At 40.4% G+C, this 19,068-nt stretch overlaps 1 protein-coding gene across 1 annotated transcript in view; it reads left to right on the top strand.

Moving 5' to 3' along the window:
- Positions 1-13,746: 13,746 nt before the first annotated feature.
- Positions 13,747-19,068, top strand: part of LOC107724011 (gastrula zinc finger protein XlCGF49.1-like) — a gene marked incomplete at its 3' end in the record, with an annotated part of 14,642 nt that continues 9,320 nt past the window's right edge. The window contains exons 1-2 of the mRNA XM_016532773.1: positions 13,747-13,778; positions 13,843-13,950. Of these exons, the coding sequence (XP_016388259.1) occupies positions 13,857-13,950 (94 nt within the window). The remainder of the gene's footprint in view (positions 13,779-13,842; positions 13,951-19,068) is intronic.

The following is a 19,068-nucleotide window of genomic DNA, read 5'->3' as shown; positions in this document are numbered from 1 at the left end:
TCAGTATTACTGTGCCACTGCATCTCTGTGTTGCTGTGGTTCCATGTACTGCAGCAAAATTTCCTGTTTATTATTTATCTGATGATGTGTTACGGTAATAAACAGAAGATTCAAGCGCAAGTGCACGTAAAACAGTTTATTAACAAACTTGCAGGAAACAGAACACAAGGAATGGTTTCACGGGTGCAACCGGAGATAATCCTGGACGTGCTGATACAAAGTTCCATAAATCCACAACAGGAATCCAATGGGAACGACAGCTACAGTCCAGAGCACGAAACACAGACTGACTGGCACGAGAGCTCCGCCAGGGCTAGACTCCACGCCTCTACCACAACGATCTGACAACAAGAGGTAGGAAGCAACTGATTATATAGGTAAGTTGATGAGCCACAGCTGAACTTGATCTGCTCATCAGCGAAGGGAACACACACACAGAGAGAGCGAGAGCGTGAGAGAGAGTTGCCGTGGTTACGATGGCAGTTGGCAGCAGAAATATCAGCTCCTGATATCTACACCATTTTTGCCAGAGAATGTATTTTTTTATGACCCAAATCGTAATTAGATAATTGGACACTTATTTGTGAACAATAGAGGCAGAAGATTACTAAGGTAAGACCTCTAAAAAGATTGTCATCAACTAAAAACGACATACAAACTCATTGTAACAAGCCAACTGTTAGCCAAGCCGGCATTCCGTGACAGTTACTTCAGTTAAGAGCAACATGGGCCTATCTAAAGCAGAGGCATTTTTCAAAAATGAAGAGGAGTTGGAGATAATATATCCAGCAGAAGTTAAATCTACAAAAGACAAGAAAAAGATGAAAGAGATTATGCTGAGAGAGAACCCAGAGATACTGCTGTCTGACTACAGTGGACCAGAAGACAACAGAGTCCTGTGTAACCTGCTCTTCTTTACTGAACACCCATCATCCTGGCACACCGTCCTCTGCTCCACCATGACATGTATGAGAAAAGGAGGCATCAGCAAAGGCAGACAACTCACTCTAGAAGGAGAGAATGACACAAAGTTGATTGTGAATCTTTATCATAATGGCACAGTCATGGTCCAGGGACCGGAATCCAGCCTCAAAGAATTCCAGAGGAGCGTAAGAAACCTTAAACAGGAGGTTCAGAAGATTAAGAAAGATCCTGAAATGAAGAGCCACACAGTAGAAGTGCCCTGCACCACATCAGTTACCACCTCTGACACCAGCTCAAGAACTCCTCAAACACACAGACACACCAGCACTCCTGCGTCTCCTAAGATAAAGGCTTTGAGAGATAACATCGCTGAGCTGGAACAGGACTTCTTTCTGTTTAAAGAGGAAACTACCAACAATCTCCATCATCTGCTAAACCTGACCAGCCACCACATTGTGCAACAAATTCAACAGCTCTGCTCTGCTGTAAGACATCTGGAGGAGGGCAATCAAGAGCTGCGCCAGGAGCTGAGAGAGGAAATGGCCAGAAGAGAACAACACGGCCACACACTGGAGAGACTGCTGGAGGAGACCAGAAACCAGCTACACAAAAAACACCACCAAGAGAATGTCAGCACTCAGTCACACAACACCCCAACTCCTGAACACACCACAAACACAACTCAACATCGGCAGTGTATCAGCTCACAGTCTCGGAGCTCCTTCACTCCTGCAACCCCTCACAACCTCAAGAGGAAAGAGAACAGCAGCAGTACACAGAGTCATCCACCTACTAGAACATCAGCACCATTCATGAGCACCAGCAGAGAACAGAAGAGCAAAGACAACATTGTAATACTCTGTGATTCCAACGGCCATCATCTTGACCCCAGACGACTGTTTCCGGGGAGATCTGTGAAGAAGTTCTGGTGTCCCACCTCACACTCAGCTTTGAGGCTGCTGCGAGACGATGTGTTAAGCCTGGGACACACTGCACAATTTTTGGCTGTCCCAGACGAAAGATTGCCTTCGTGAAGCAATCGTGGCGATTTCTGTGGTCCTATGTCGTACAGTGAAAGAGGTTCAAAGACGTGCGTTTTCCCGGTCTTGCGACCAAAGATAGCCTATGATAGTTTTCTGACAGTGTCAGAAATTCAGCATGATCAACGCACAGTGTGTTTGCTGCAACGACCTGCGTCTACTCAGCAGCCAATGAAATTGCAACATGAAATGACGTATTGATCCACACTACCAGCGGCGCTACAATTTCAATGCCATGGAGGCAAAAAAAAGTAGAAGGTATACTGGTATGTGGGATACCCATAAAGAACAAATTCTTGTTGAGTTGTGGCAGCAGAGGGCATGTTTGTACGATGTGTCCTCTAGCTGCTATAATGACCACACCAAAAAGACAGTGTGATAAAGTAATGATCTTATAGGATTGCTAAAATCGTGCAGTGTATCCCGGGCTTTAGGTGCACCGTCACACATCATTCTTCACACCGGAAACAAACGACCTCAGTGCTAGAAAGATAGAAGTCACTAAAGCCCTGACCAACGTGGTGAGAACAGCTAGCAGGATCTACCACAGAGCCAAAATCATCATCTCAACCCTTCTACCTCGCAGAGACGTGCCACAAAAGATCATCAACTCAATCAATGTGGAGATAGCTGGAATCTGTGCTTCAATGACGAATGTCCACATAGCCAACCATCAGCATATCACCCTTGAGCATCTGTATGACCACATCCACATTCATCGAGAGGGTATGAGACCATCAAGGAGACAGCCCTGAGAACCCCTCAGAAGACTGTCTCTGATCACGAGGAGAGGGTAAGACAGCTTCCCGGCAGACAGGCAGACAGCTACGCCACTGTAGTAGCAGGAAGAGCTAGAACAGACACCAGCGACCTTATCCAGATAAAAAACATGCTGAAAACTATATGTGACAACCTATTAGCTTAACTACTTACAGTGTGTCTGTAGTTAAAAATTATAATTTCTTAATTACTTTTATTTGACTTATATCTACTTGTTTACTTTCAAATTTGACAATTGTAAAACTGATTCACTCATGATATTTTAATGTATATCCTCTATACTTCCTTTTTTTTAAATTGATGAATTTATATTTTAAAACATGATTTAAACATGAATTCATACATTATTCTGGTAAATACAATACTTCTCAATGTCATCGTTTAAAATAACATGTTCTCTTCAGCTTTTGGAGAGAAAAGTACGGTAACGCTTTAGATTACAACCCGCAAAGAACTATGTAAGTATACTGAATTTACGGTGTACATTTCTGTAATTATAGTGTACCTATAAAGAACATACGTGTAGGTATAAGGGAACAATGTGTTACGTTTGGGTAATAAGGGGGTAACAACCAGATATGCAACCTGCAAAGAACTGCGTAAGTAAAATGAATTTACAGTGTAACTTTTTTGTAATTATAGTGTACCTATCCAGTACCTCCATGTATGTATAAGGGAATAATATGCGAAGTTTGGGAAATAAAGTGGTAACAACCTGTAAAATTACAAATCATTTATACTGTAAGTATTTTGAAACTAAGAGGTGCTTATTCTAATACACGTCCTCCACATTCATAACCCAGCAACGTCGGGTTACTTATTACTGATATCAACCCAAATTGGGTCAAATCAAGCCAGCTTCCTAACCCAACAGTCTCAACCGAGCGTTTGGATTGAAACAATTACCAGCTTGTTTTATATGTATAGGCTATAAAAAAAGTACACAGTGTGTTTTTGCTTTATCGCTTGCAAATAGAAGATTGTTAGGTCATACATACCCCGTAATATTAGAATAGGTACCCCTTAGTTTCAAAATACTTACAGTAGAAATTATTTGTAATTTTACAGATTATTACTTCTTTATTCCCCAAACTTCGCATATTGTTACCTTATACCTTAATGACTTTTATTTGACTTATATCTTCTTGTTTACTTTCAAATTTGACAATTGTAAAACTGATTCACTCATGATAGTTTTATGTATATCCTCTATACTTCCCTTCTTTTTTTCTTTTTTTTTGATGAATTTATATTTTAAAACATGATTTGGTCATGAATTCATACATTATTCTGGTAAATACAATACTTCCCAATGTCATCGTTTAAAATAACATGTTATAATATTCAAGGGATGTTCTCTTCAGCTTTTGGAGAGAAAAGTACTAATCCTGATTTTATTAACACTGTATATAGTTCAGATATAATTATTTTACTTGAGACATGGAGTCGTTTAGACTTTAAAATCTACACCCCTTCAAACTACAGAAAGCTGCGTATACCCTCAATCAAACAGCCTAATGTTAAAAACGGAAGAGATTCAGGAGGAATCATAGTTTGGTTCAAAGACCATCTGTGGCAGTATATTCAGCCCGTGAAAAAGGGAAAAACACATATTTGGATAAAACTTAAAAAAGAGATTTTGTGTTTAGATGAGGACCTGTACCTGTGTGCCACATATATCCCCCCATATGAGTCGCCTTATTATAACGAAGACATCTTCTCAACCCTACAATCAGAGATCAATTACTTCCAGTCTATAGGTTCAGTTCTATTAATGGGGGATCTGAATGCCAGAACGGGGAAGGAAGTGGACTACATCAGCTCAGATGGAGACAAATATATAAACAGTTCACTTAATCATCAACAAAAACGTTTGGCCAAAACACGCCAGAATTATGACAACACAATTAACAGACATGGAAAACAAGTCCTGCAGCTCTGCAAAAGCCTGGGTCTTTACATAGTTAATGGCAGAGTAAAGGGTGACTCTCTGGGTCGATTTACATACTGCTCATATCTAGGCAGCAGCACAGTAGATTACGCCATCACAGATATAGACCAAAGTAAGATCAATTATTTCACAGTCATGCCACAGCTGCCATTATCAGACCACAGTCACATAATCCTCAGTCTCAACAGGTCAGGGAATCATCTGCCCTCTTCAGAACAGAAAGTTAAATCATATCCGCTCCCCCCCAAATTCATATGGAGTAAAGACAGTCCTGCCCAGTATGAAGCTGCGCTCCACAGCACCCAAGCTGAGAACATGATAGACTCCTTTCTCTTGACCACGTTTAGTGAAGAGAAGAGAAGTACCAATTCAGCAACTGAACAGTTAACTAAAATCTTTTCTACAGTGGTCAGAAAAGCCCTCAGAAAAAGAAAAAATTACAGATGTAAAAAAGAAACAGCTAAAGATGCTTGGTTCGATAAAGAATGCCAAAAACTAAGAAAAGAATTACGATCATTATCAAATAAAAAACACAGAGACCCGGCAAACCAACAAATACGAGCCACATATCAACAAACCCTTAAACTATACAAGTCACTATTAATACAGAAGAAAACTGATCACATCAAAATAAAAATAAACAAAATTGAAGAAGCAATCGACCAAAATTCTTTTTGGGAATTATGGAACAATTTAGACAAATCCAAAGAGGCCAAACACCTTCCCATCTACGACCCAAACATCTGGACTGATCATTTCAGAAAACTCTATTCACTAAATGAAACTACCCTTGTGGTATTTTTTGACAATATTCACTCATCATGACAGTAAAATAGGGCATTCTAAGTCAGTGTTTCCCAACCGGGGTGCCGCGTCTGTCGAGAGCAGGGGTGCCGTGTAAAAAATCCTTTTTTAATATTTTTTAATTGCTAAAATGTTCAAAAAAGCAGCTATTATATAATATCCATTTCTAATGTCGCCAATAATTAGAGATGCACCGAAATTTCGGCTGCCGAAAATTAGTTCACCGCTCAGGATTCACTTTCACGTGGTGTGACGCTCTGCGTGTTATCCCGCTCTATGCGTGTGTGTATTATCCCGCTCTATGCGTGTGTGTGCTCCGCTCAGTCGCTCACGGCCCATGTGAGTGCTCCACTCATATACCGTTCATGCTCATCGGAACAGCAAAGTCCACTCAAAAATTGAGCAGACAGGAAACATCGATGTAGTATAGTATTGTTTCTGTCTGCTATAGCCCTACTGTGTTGTAACAAGGTGTGGTAAATCCCTCTCATTCATTGATCTGCTAACCGTTATGCTCATGTGTCCTCTGATGATAATAGCTTTCTAGGATTAAACATTATTTGGATAATTGGTAAGAAAAAATCTCTTAATAGTCCCTATTGTGTGTTAGACCTACCTGAAAAACTAAAAAGCAATTTATTTAATTCGAAGGCCTGTAGTTTTTTTTTATTTGTGCTATCATTAGTAATTTCTTTATTTGTTCTTATTTTATTATTAACTGCTTTGCCTCCTTGTCATTTTTTATTCAATTCAAAGTTTTAAATCAAGCTATCTCGTGCTACTGCAACAAAATTACCCAGCTGTAAAATCAAAACTTTGTTTAATTACCATTATAACTAGCTATCTCACAATGTTTACATATGAATAAAAGCCTACATTAAAATCTGTCATATAAATTGGTCTTTTCATTAGAAATTAGTCTACTGATTGCCACCATTGATAGACAATTTTTTTTTTATAATATTAAAAATATCTGTATGACAGTATATTCTGCAGTTCTTCCCTGCTGTACCGAATATCTATACTTTTCAAAGTATCATATTGAAGTTAGAAATTCAAATATTGTGACAAAATTAATTTTGTAGGGTGCCACAAATTTGTTAAAATTTCCAAAGGGTGCCGCGACTAAAGAAAGGTTGGGAACCTTTCACTGCCCTAAACTACACTGAAACGGCGAGAGGCCCGTGGATGACACTGGCAACGAGTTATGTGCATACTCAACCCATGAGAGTTGCTGGCTCCAAGAGGTAGGGTTCTGAGAGACCAAACATCGTAACAAGTCCTGGTTGGCCCGCTCTGTTTGACCGTTACTCTGAGGGTGGAAACCAGAGGATAGACTGACAGTCGCTCCCAGTAATTTACAAAATTCTCTCCAAAATTTGGAAATTAATTGGGGTCCCCTGTCGGAAACCACGTCCGTCGGGAGGCCATGAATGCAAAAAGACGTGGTTCATGATAGCAACCGCTGTCTCCTTGGCAGAAGGTATTTTGGGCAAGGGAATAAAATGGGCCGCCTTCGAGAACCGGTCCACCACGGTCAAAACAACCGTGTTGCCCTGAGAGGGCGGTAGGCCTGTAACGAAATCTAGCGCGATGTGGGACCAGGGTCTCGAAGGCACCGACAGCGGCTGAAGAAGCCCCCCTAGGGGTCGATTGGAAGTCTTACCACGAGCGCAGACAGAGCAGGCCAAAACAAAACCCCGAATGTCCCGAGCCATACATTGCCACCAGAATCACTGTTTAACTAGAAACATGGTACGTGAAAGATAGAGCTGTGTGTCATCAGCATAGCAATGGTAGGAGAAACCATGTACTTGCATGATGGGTCCCAGTGATGTAGTGTATATGGAGAAGAGAAGGGGTCCAAGAACTGATCCCTGAGGAACCCCAGTGACCAGTTGATGTGCTTTGGATACCTCCCCACCCCAGGCCACCCTGAAAGACCTACCAGTGAGGAGTTAACCCAGGAGTTAACCGATTAACTCCGGGGTGGCAAGCCACGCTGGAACAATGACCCCACTGGATAACGTCAGACCGTAAACACTCCGGCACAAATAATTGACTCGGTGGACATCCGCACGGGGGCGTTACCCCTTCTAAAGTGGTGCGAACTCGACTCGATCTCCCAAGTGAGTGTAGAGACCACTAGTCTCTCAGGAATAATGCACTCAGGAGAGAGTGGGCGCTCGGAGTGATCAAAAACATGAGACAAAGCGTCGGGTTTAATGTTTTTGGAACCCGGATGATAAGAGATCGAAAAATCGAAGCGATCAAAAAAAAGTGCCCACCGAGCCTGCCTGGAGTTGAGACGTTTGGCAGACCTGATGTACTCAAGGTTCTTGTGATCGGTCCAGATGATAAAGGGAACCCCTGAACCCTCTAGCCAGTGACACCACTCCTCCAGCGCTTACTTAACCGCCAGCAACTCTCGGTTACCAATGTCATAGTTGCGTTCGGCGGGAGACAAACGATGAGAAAAAAAATGCGCAGGGGGTGCATCCCATAGTGACGCCTTTCCAGTCAGTAAAGTCATCACCAGCGCTACCTTGGACTGTTCCGTAGCATATGTCGACGACTAGAGAGAGAAAAACAATGAGCATTTAGTTAAAAAAGCTCGACACAGCTGAGGCTCACCAGCATATGGAACAGGCGGAGGCAGACAGAGCTCGCTTGAGCTGCTAATGGAGGCAGGTGCAGGGGAGACCAGTGGTGGTGGCCTCGGTTCTCAGGTGCTGTAGTTGGGCGGACAGGTCGGTCACCTGTGCTACCAGCGTTTGGATAGCTTGTCCTGTGACTCTTAGTTGTTCCTCCTGGCGATCCATACGGGTGGCATTACTTGCCAGGAAGTTCTGGAGCTCGGATGCACTTGCTGAATCCATTGGTGGTCAAATCGTTCCGTTACGGTAATAAACAGAGGATTCAAGTGCGAGTGCACATAAAACAGTTTATTAACAAACTTGCAGGAAACAGAACACAAGGAATGGTTTCATGGGTGCAACTGGAGATAATCCTGGACGTGCTGATACAAAGTTCCATAAATCCACAACAGGAATCCAGTCGGAACCACAGCTACAGTCCAGAGCACGAAACAGAGACTGACCGGCACGAGAGCTCCGCCAGGGCTAGATTCCACACCTCTACCACAACGATCTGACAACAAGAGGTAGGAAGCAACTGATTATATAGGGAAGCTGATGAGCCACAGCTGAACCTGATCTGCTCATCAGCAAAGGGAACACACACACACACACACACACACGGAGAGAGGGAGAGAGAGAGAGAGAGTCAATGAACCTGCGAACCGTGACAGTATGATTGACCCCTGCTGGCATTATGTCATTTGTAGTGGTGTCCAAAACCATAGTAGACATTATCAAGTACACTCATTAAATCCCATAATGCTCCACATTAACGAATGTACAATCGATGTACACTCAACAGCTGGAGAAGGGTTGAATGAATTCCCACGTCTCGCCAGAATGAATCATCCATCCATCCATTTTCCAAACTGCTTGTCCAATGTGGATACAGCGTAATATCATACAGGTACACATTTCTTTTTAATTGATTATTAAAACGTTTATTTAAGGTTTATACATGCTCGTTTCCATGACAGATTTAAAGATAAATTTAAGTTTCAAATGATTATTAAACAGGATGCACAAACTACACAAAAGTGGTAGCACCTCCGTGCACTTATTGTCTGAATTCTCTCACTCGTTTTCATTCACTCCTTCAACTGAACTATATTAGTGGACTAATGTAGGGAAGGTGAATGCAGGGGCGGACTTAACATTAGCCAAAGGTCGGCGACTGCCTTGGGCCCCCAAAAGCCAAGGGCCCCCTAAAATGCTTTTCATAGCTATACGAGATGCGCATTAAGCGCGGACACACGAACGGTTGTTGTTTACGGAGTTTATAACAGCCTGCGTGTCTGCGCTGAACGTGCTTCTTGTGTATCCTGCTTGTAGCAAATGAAAATATCATATGCATCTAAAGCTGTAATTAAATATTGAGCAACAGTGCGTATTATGTTTATTGTTTTAAATGCCGCATACTCATTTATGAGAAGGACCCAAGTAGAGAACACATGCGCAGTTACTTTTTTGGTTGATACAATCCTTAGGTGTGTAAATGTATAATTTCCTTTTCAGTATTTGTTTCAGTTTCATTTAAATTTGTAGTTAAAATAAAACTAAATAAATATATATTCAAGTTTAGAATTAGACAGCCTTTGGAGAGCCCAGGCACATAGGCTTACGCTGGTAACTTATCGGTGGATAAGGTGTCAGATATATATACGTCAATATAGGTGTCAGACTCTGGTCCGTGTTTTGTGTGTGTTTTGCTCCTCATGTGCTTTTCTGTGTTTCCTTATTTGGTCATTTTTCTGTCCTTGTTTAGTTTAATTATGATTCCGTTCAGCTGTGTTCTATTAATTACCTTTGTATTTAAGTTCCTGCCTGTTCAGTTTGCCTTTTGTCTGGTCTACTCGTTACGTGGATGTGTTTCCTGCTGTTTCCTGTGTTTATGTACCCTGTTTTCCATGGATTAAAGACTGTTTCGTATATTCCTCGTCGCCTCGCTCCTTAGTTCCGGTTATCCTCGTGTGTGTGTCGTGACAGAAGACCAGACTGAGACAGTAAGCAGCGCCCCTTCTCCCGTGTTTTTATTTCCGTTTTTTGTCATCTTTTGTTTTCCCTTTTCTTCTCCCCGCGGTATGAGGACCGACCCACTGCCCAAGGACACGGAGGGCTCCTGTTCCCCAGTTAAGCTCAGGGAGGGCTCCAGATCCCCAGTTAAGCCCAGGGAGGGCTCCAGATCCTCAGTTAAGCCCTTAATTACCCTTGTATTTAAGTTCCTGCCTGTTCAGTTTCCCTTTTGTCTGGTCTACTCGTTACGTGGATGTGTTTCCTGCTGTCTCCTGTGTTTATGTACCCTGTGTTCCATGGATTAAAGACTGTTTCGTATACGTCGCCTCGCTCCTTAGTTCTGGTTATTCTCGTGTGTGTCGTGACAATAGGTAAGTTCATATAAAATATCTGAATTTTTTCACACTTTTCATTCTCACTAATTCAAGTTTTTATATTAATGAATCTCTGTAGGGAACCGACTGTCTTCAGAAACATTTTTAAGCCATTTTCATATTAACTGATAAAGCAGCATTTATGAGCTTTTCTATATAGCCGTTACCGGGGAAACCGCTATGTTTGTGATGTTCCAAAAGCACCTCCTGCTGGCAGAGAATGAATGTTCATTTTCAGTAATCCAGTCTGTAGTTTTTGTTTAGACCAATGCGAAAATCCACCCACATAACCCCGTTTTAAATAAATATAATACTTTATACTTCTGACTCATTCCTTTTCTTAAAAAAAGGTTTAAAGGCTCAATGGTGAGGTTTATCATTTTATAATTTATTTAGTTTTTTTGTGAAAACCTGTATCTCAACTGTAAATCAATTGCACACTATAAAAAAAGATGGTTATTTTTCAGCTTTGTTCAGTTGAGGATACTTCTCTCCTCTTCTCTACTAAGTAGTATATTAAATGTATAATCCATATTGTTAAGATTTTAAATTATTACTTGCATAAACTCAGACAAACAAACAAACAAACATAAAAGAAACTTTAAAGCTATTATTTTTTTACATTTTACATTACATTTTCCTTTTAACATTGCGAATGGCTCAAAGTGCTTTTGGCTTTCAGAAACATAACTGCTTTTACATTTACATTTATTATTTAGCAGACGCTTTTATCCAAAATTACTTACAAATGAGGAGAACAACAGAAGACCAACAAGAGAGCAACAGTATACAAGTGCTGTGACAAATTCTCAGTTAGTCTAGAATAGTACACAAGGTATTTTTTTTTAAATATATATATATATATATATAAATTAGAAAAACAAATAGAATAAAATAGAATAGGTAAGTACTAATATTAATTGGTCAGGTGCTGACAAAAAAGATGTGCCTTTAGACATTTTTTGAAAATGGTTAAAGACACAGCTGCTCAAATTGAGATAGGTAAGTCGATCCACCAGCTGGAAACGGTTTACTCAAATGGAAGAAACCAAACAGATACTCAGTACTTTTTGGTATTGAAATACTTTTTGGTATTTAAGGAATCACATTTAAACTTGACATTCTTATTTTTATTTCTTCTTTTACATATTCTTATACATATTATACATATTTTCAGGTATTTTTTTAAAAACTCAAATTAACTTTACATGGCCATAGTTATAATATTATGGGGGGGGGGGGGTATGTGCGCTTCAGTACTGAATAATATGAACTCTGCTTTATGAACTCAAACACAATTTGCATTTTAATACAGGTATATTTGGTATAAATGGTTTCTATACCCAAACATCACAGTTTTTTGGCTTTTACACAGAATCTCACAATATATTTTAGGTACATCATTAGACAATAACGTATTACATCAATAAAAACATAATTTAAATATGTATTCCACCAAAAGTTCAATCCTGAATTCCTTTGATATCTATTTTATTATTTGTGTATATATTTATGTATGTACATTTCTATGCGCTCTATGCTTGTGATTTGAGACACCGCAGCGTGTGAACAAGACTTTTATTTTGGTATGGCGATGTGACGTCATGAGGCTGCGTCTGTTGTGCTTTGGCTGAAGAAAGGTTTGCGTTTTAAGCAATTAAGGTGTTTAAATCTATACAGACCGTTCAGTTATTTTTTTGTATATTTTATAGTAAATTATAGTAATTTATTATTAGGTGCTTTATCTATCATTAATTTTGTTTTTGTGCGTCCGCGTATGAGTAACGGAAAGGTGCGTCTCATTTTGCTCTCTATATTTTGAATCAGGTCGTCGTGAACACGATTTCGGTCACTGGCAAGAAGTGATGGAGAAATAGATGTTTTTCGGCATTTGAAATGAATGATTCACTGTCTCGACGCGCTCGAATCACCACACGGTTACATTTACATTAACGTTACATTTAGTCATTTAGCAGACGCTTTTATCCAAAGCGACTTACAAATGAGGACAATGGAAGCAATCAAAATCAACAAAAGAGCAATGATATGCAAGTGCTATAACAAGTCTCAGTTTGCTTAATGCAGTACACGTAGCTTTTTTTTATTATGTAATAAATAAAAAGAAAACAGATAGAATAGAAAAAGATTAGAGCAAGCTAGTGTTAGAGACCTTTTTTTGCTTTTGGTAATTGTATAATAAATAAAAAGAAAACAAATAGATATAATACAACAAGATTAGAGAAGCTAGTGTTAGTTTTTTTGTTTTTAAAGAAAACAAGCAGGTAAATGAATAGAGTGCAAGTCTAAAAGGGGCAAGTTTTTTTTTTTATATAAAGAATAGAATTAGAATAGAGAGTGCTAGAGTTAGAGGGTCAAATAAAGATGGAAGAGATGTGTTTTTAGCCGATTCTTGAAGATGGCTAAGGACTCAGCTGCTCGTTGACATAATGTACCGTTTAATGCTCGGTAGCCAGTGCAAATTGAACCCGATCTCATGAAAGTGCGTATAAATAGTACGCCAAATAAAAACGAAAACTCGTGGTATTGATACGCAAAAATGGACTTTGGCGTGTATATGCTACGCGATGGGTAGGTTTAGGGTTGTGGGTTAGATGCGTATCATATGTACGCCAACAAATTTCGTATCTTATGCACGCGAAAACTGCGTATTATATGCACGCCAAACACATGTGTATCATATGCACGCCAAAGTCCATTTTTGCGTATCAATACCACGAGTTTTCATTTTTATTTGGCGTACTATTTATACGCATTTTCATGAGACCGGGCTCGCAAATTGATAAACCGGTGTGACGTATATTCTTTTCGGCTCATTAAAAATGTATCTTGCTGCTGCGTTCTGGATTAATTGTAAAGGTTTGATAAAATCGGAGGGAAGACCTGTTGACGACACGTTGTTCCAAAAGTGTAAATGCACAATGCAGTGAGCACACAAATGTGTATGATGGCAACTTTTACAGATCAATAAAAAAAAAAAGTTCATAAAAGTGTGATTTATTAAGTATAATCTATTAACCAATAAATATCATGCCATGTAATAAATAAGACGTACCTTTCTGTTTATTATTCTAATCTTAAACAAAAATTGCCAAAACACGCAGAAAATACTCCTGATGAAGCAAATGAGATCCATGTGACTTTTTAAAGATGGCGTTTATTAAAGAGGAGAGTGAAGACGTGAGGATTGAAGAAGCATTCAGAGTGAAACAAGAAGATGTTGAGGAACAAACAGGTTGGTTTCTATTCTCAAAAGTTAATTTAGTCATATCTTATTAAAATGTTGGAATTTATTAAAGAGACGTGTGAAGACATGAAAATGTTGGAACTGATTAAAGTGGAGTGTGAAGACCTGAGGACTGAAGAAGCATTCAGAGTGAAAAAAGAAGATACTGAGGAATACACAGGTTGGTTTCCATTCTCATTTATATCTTATTAAAATGTTGCCCTCTACAGAAATTTTAATTGATATTGATATGATACTAAATTTATATTTTTGAAGAATGTCATATAAGTGGCCTAACAGATCATTCAATGTAGTGGTCACCATAATTTAGGGCACACCCTGGAGCACACAGTGACAACAAACAGAACAAACCACAGATAAAAAGCTGATCAGTTTATATTTTTTACAACTGCTAACTTATATATAAATCTCTTAAAGTCCCCCTGTAGTGAAAATCAAGTTTATGTTGTTTATTTGTCTATGTGGTGTTTTTAATATGCTTTTAGACAAACTATGTGCCAATCTATTAATCAACACCATTGCTGAGTATATTCTCCTTAAAACTGTAGTTTCCCAATGGCAGTCCCAGAAATGCGGTTTGAAACGGCCCTCGGTTTGCTACGTCACAATCCAATAACCAATCGTCTCTAAATCTATGTCAGTTGCGGTTGCTTCCGGGCGAGCGGATTCTCCGCAGCTTTCTTGCCTCCGGTCTATTGCTATGACTCTTCAGGATTATAGCGTGTTCTCAGTGATTTGCTGGTCTGCGGGAGATTTCATGCGCGAGGTAAGCTGTCCGCAAAGCGCTCGCCCAAGTGGAAAAATGTGCTGTTGCTGTCAGATCTTGATTGCCGAAACTTTACTAAATCATATGAAAAAAAAAAAGACATAACTGTATATTTTCTGTATACTTGTGTCGCTTACAATTAAAGTCCTTTTCTGATTTTATTGTTGTTTGCAACATTACTTGGCAATATCTTAAAGATATTATTATTATTATTTTCGTATTTTGCATGGTCTATTATTGGAGTAGTGTCACCCGGGTGGGAGTTTGAACTCCTATTCACTGGGTATAAAAATAAATGAACAAAAAAAAATCATTCAGTCAATGCAGACATATAGAGCGGGGGAATCCCCCATCTCTTTTTTTTTTTTCTTTCTTCTCTCTGGTCCTCGAATCTGATTGGCTCAGAGCCTTTTCCAGGAGTACAATTTTCTGGTGATAACAGATCTCCAACCATTTCACTATTTGTATCGCTCCGCTTGCAGCATTTCTCACAGACAGTGTCATGGCGGATGCCCAAATCCACTATTAATTTAATAAATAATACTGTTTTTGTTTCACAGAATGTAGTTTTAAGAGTTTTTTTAGGCGAGAATGTAATTGTTTAGACTTCAAATGTGCAGTTTGTTAATGAAGATAACATCTATTTGAAAATTTGCTTCGTTGTTTTCGGAGATGTGAGCTCCAGGGCGTCAGTGGCTGTTCAGTGCTAATGAACTCACTGAGAGCAGCCTTACCTTGGCCAGTTCTTACCTCACTGGCTCTGATGTCTCTATAGTGGTTAAACATGAGATATAATTCATTTTGGGTAAATTAGGGTTGGGCGATGTCTTCCAAATTGGCATCGGACGATGTCTACAGTGAAACATTGTGATGGACGATGACATCGGGGGGCAGGGTTAGGGGGTGTGCCCGAAGCGTGAATCCGTATGCAGAAAGGCACGGAAAACAAATAACGCATTCTATGGAGCCACTAAAGGGTCATGGTTAGCTGCTTGCTATAGCGGTAGACTGTTACATTATAGTACATGAAAGTTCACTTACCACATACACAGAGTAAGGAGAGATGACTGATAGGACAATGGCGAATGATTTGCAGATACTGAGCACCACTGACAAATATCTAATCTTGTAAAATGTGTGGTAGCGGCAGTACTGGTCCGTAATATAGAGTGTGATCGCAAATCTCGAAAGTAAAATGAGAGCGCGCATTCGAAAGCGGTTTCAATGCCCTGCATATTAGTAGCGGCGCCCTGATGCCCGCAATTTATATACAGTATAATTACCCAACGATATAATTGCGAGAGAAAGTATTGAAATATTTTTTTATCCTCCCATCTCGTAGGCTATTTATTCCCTTTTGGGGTTCTGTATACACTTAATTTACTTTCCGAACACGGAATTGGGATGTGGCGGATTGTGGGAGGTATGGGGAGGCGGGGTCACGATGCCGGCTCAACATCATGATGTCTGTCAGCCATCGGCGATGGACGATGGCATCGTCTATCGGTCCAACCCTAGGGTAAATCTAATGGGCAGTCTTTGATCTCATTAATCTATTATTTGTTGCAGAGCAAATAGTTTTGGCTGAGGGCAAAATCTCATAACGTTTGTATTTTATATAAATTAAGTGCTGTATCAGAGTGCTGCCTTTGTACTTTTGACTGAATTGTCTTGCAACTTTTATGATGGCTGTTGTTGTTATGAAATATTATTATTCAATAAATAATAGTAGTATTTAATCATAGTATTTAGTATTGGGAAAAGGTGTGTGTGTGTTTGTCGTGGTGATTAGTTACATTGTTCCGCCATTAGATGCCGACAAGACACTCTTTTTGTGAGTGAGTCAGCAATAAAGACTTTTGTATTGAAAGACTGAAACAGGGTTGTAAACAAGGAAGTTATTTTAGGTATAAGATGACAGTGATCAGAGAGCCCTACAGCTGCACATGGGACAGAGTGATAGGCATTCTTTATTGTGGCGTAACAGTGGTCCAGTGTATTACTGTCTCTGGTGAGATAGGTAACATGCTGGAGTAGGGCTGGGCGATAAATCGATAACGATAATTATCGCGCGGTATAAATTTCCTCGATAAACGATAACAAGAGGTCGATAAATTTTCGATAATGTTTATGAGGCAAAGATGGAACGAAAGAGCGCAAACTCGTTTGAAGCGCGTTACTCGGACCGTTTATCCGCTCTGACCAAAGTTTAAACGGCGGCGCGGCATGAGCTTCACTATAGCAGATGCGTTACTCGCTGATGATGAGTCTCGATCAAACGGTGCTGTGAGATCCAGTGTGAAGCGCTTGCATTCAGCAAAGGACACAAATAACTCTGTTTACAGCCAGATGAAACAGCGCTGACAAATAGGAGAAACACTTGTGCGCAACGATACAGTTAGAAGACTTTTTAATCTACAAATTGCCATAATTTACCATAGATTTACTGTAGTAGCACTAACTGCACCATGGTATTGTGTCAGAAATGTGGGTATTTGTGTCGAATTTATATTATTAATGTAGACATGTTTTATGGAAATATAATTACAGTATTTTTTGTGATTAAGCTATAGCGTTTATGCATTTATACTAAATTTATTTAGACTAGCTACTGTTTTTCATACAGATACCTAAAAACCATATTACATTTTTACCATGGTATTGAGGTGCTATATTTGTGTTTTTTTTTTAACTGTGATTATCATGATCTAAATGTATGCTACTATGGAAGAATTTTTTTTTTTAAATCAAACAGTCAGAATAATTAAATTTCACCATATAAAAATGAGGTTGCTACAATACTTACAGATATTACTGATTTTGATAATAAACATAAATCTACATCTGCATCCTAACTTAAGCTACTATTAAATGTGTATTCTTAAGAGACAAAAATTGTTATATTATCATTAATATTATCAGGCAACACAAACCTGTTTCTTGATTTGAAACAATATTACTAATTAGAATGTGCAGAACTAAGAAATAATTTTTTTCTATTAAGATATTTATTTTAAGGAAAAATTACTGGAAAAGTGTAAAGAATTCAAAAATGTGAAGTGTTTGTCGTGTTCTGACCATAAAGAATAGTTTAAAACCACAATTAACTGTCTGGTTTTTACAACTTCCACATTGGAGCAAAAATCTGCCTTTAAACTTTGACATTTGTCGTGATAATTATCGATATCAACTGATATGAAAAAACATTATCGTGATAATTTTTTGGCCATATCGCCCAGCCCTATGCTGGAGGGATGTTAATATTAACAAGAATGAATGAGGAAAGTAGTAGGCGAGTAGAAAAAATCGGTATTGGCCAATAAAAGCAATTATTTGCACTTGACTGTGGCGAGGGGGGCGTGGTTCAGCGAGGTCTGCAGCGGGAGAGAGAGTTGGGAGACAAGCGGTGAGTAAGTGGGTCAAATGCAAATGACGAACACCTGTGTCTGGTTCCAGTAATTGGCGTGGAGAGACCGCATAAAGAGGCCCAGGAAAGAGCTGTGAGGGAGGGAGAGACCGACTGCTGACTGGGGAGAGACTGTGCCTGCTCTGGAGAGCCCTGCGATTGTGCATGTGGAATTGTGCAATATTGAGCGCTGGTAGCGTGACGTTCTGTTTTACTTTGTTTGAAGCTGAATAAAAACCCCAGCAGCAGTCAAGCCGACCCCGTCCTCTTCCTTCTCAAGACATTGACATTGTTACACTGGTGCCGAAACCCGGGAAGGAAGCAGGAGAGCCGCCGCCGTCATGCAAACTCCGACAAGTACGCCATTTGCGGATGCCATTTCATCCCTCGCGGTCCTCCATCAAGAGCAACATCAAGCGTTACTGGACATGCGGACTGATCAGGAGCGACGCTTCCAGGTCATCGTCCAGGCGCAACAGGAGGACCGCGAGAGGTTCCGGAGCTGGATGGACCGGGAGGTTCGGGCAGAAGCCGCCACGCAGCAGACCCCGGGTCCCCACCTGCCACTGAACAAGATGGGGCATCAGGATGACCCCGAAGCCTTCCTGGATCTGTTCGAGAAAACAGCGGAAGCCGGTGGGTGGCCACGAGAGCAATGGCCGGTGCGCCTGATACCCCTATTATCGGGGGAAGCGCAGGTGGCTGCTCAGCAACTGCCCGTGCGGAACCTCCTGGTCTTTGACGATCTCAAAAGGGCCATCATCCAGCGGGTCGGCCGAAGCCCGGAGCAACATCGCCAGCGATTCCGTTCGCTGGACCTGGGCGAGAGCGGCCGACCCTTCGTGCTGGCCCAATGGCTCATGTCGCAAGTGGCTACTGGCTGAGGGAAGCGACGTCAAGCACATCATCGACCGGGTGGTACTGGAGCAGTTCATCACTCGGCTGCCAAAGAAGACGGCAGAGTGGGTCCAGTGCCACCGACCGACGTCGCTGGACTCAGCCATCCAATTGGCGGAGGATCAGATGGTGGCGTGCCCTGGGGTCGGCGAATCCCTTCCAGCTGTCTCTCTCTCTCCCCCTTTATTTTCTCCCTCTCTCTCTGCCTC

This window comes from Sinocyclocheilus rhinocerous, unplaced genomic scaffold, assembly GCF_001515625.1.
Source record: "Sinocyclocheilus rhinocerous isolate Xijiao unplaced genomic scaffold, SAMN03320098_v1.1 scaffold575, whole genome shotgun sequence".
NCBI classification, from domain to species: domain Eukaryota; kingdom Metazoa; phylum Chordata; class Actinopteri; order Cypriniformes; family Cyprinidae; genus Sinocyclocheilus; species Sinocyclocheilus rhinocerous.
This window is presented reverse-complemented; position numbering and strand designations above follow the sequence as displayed.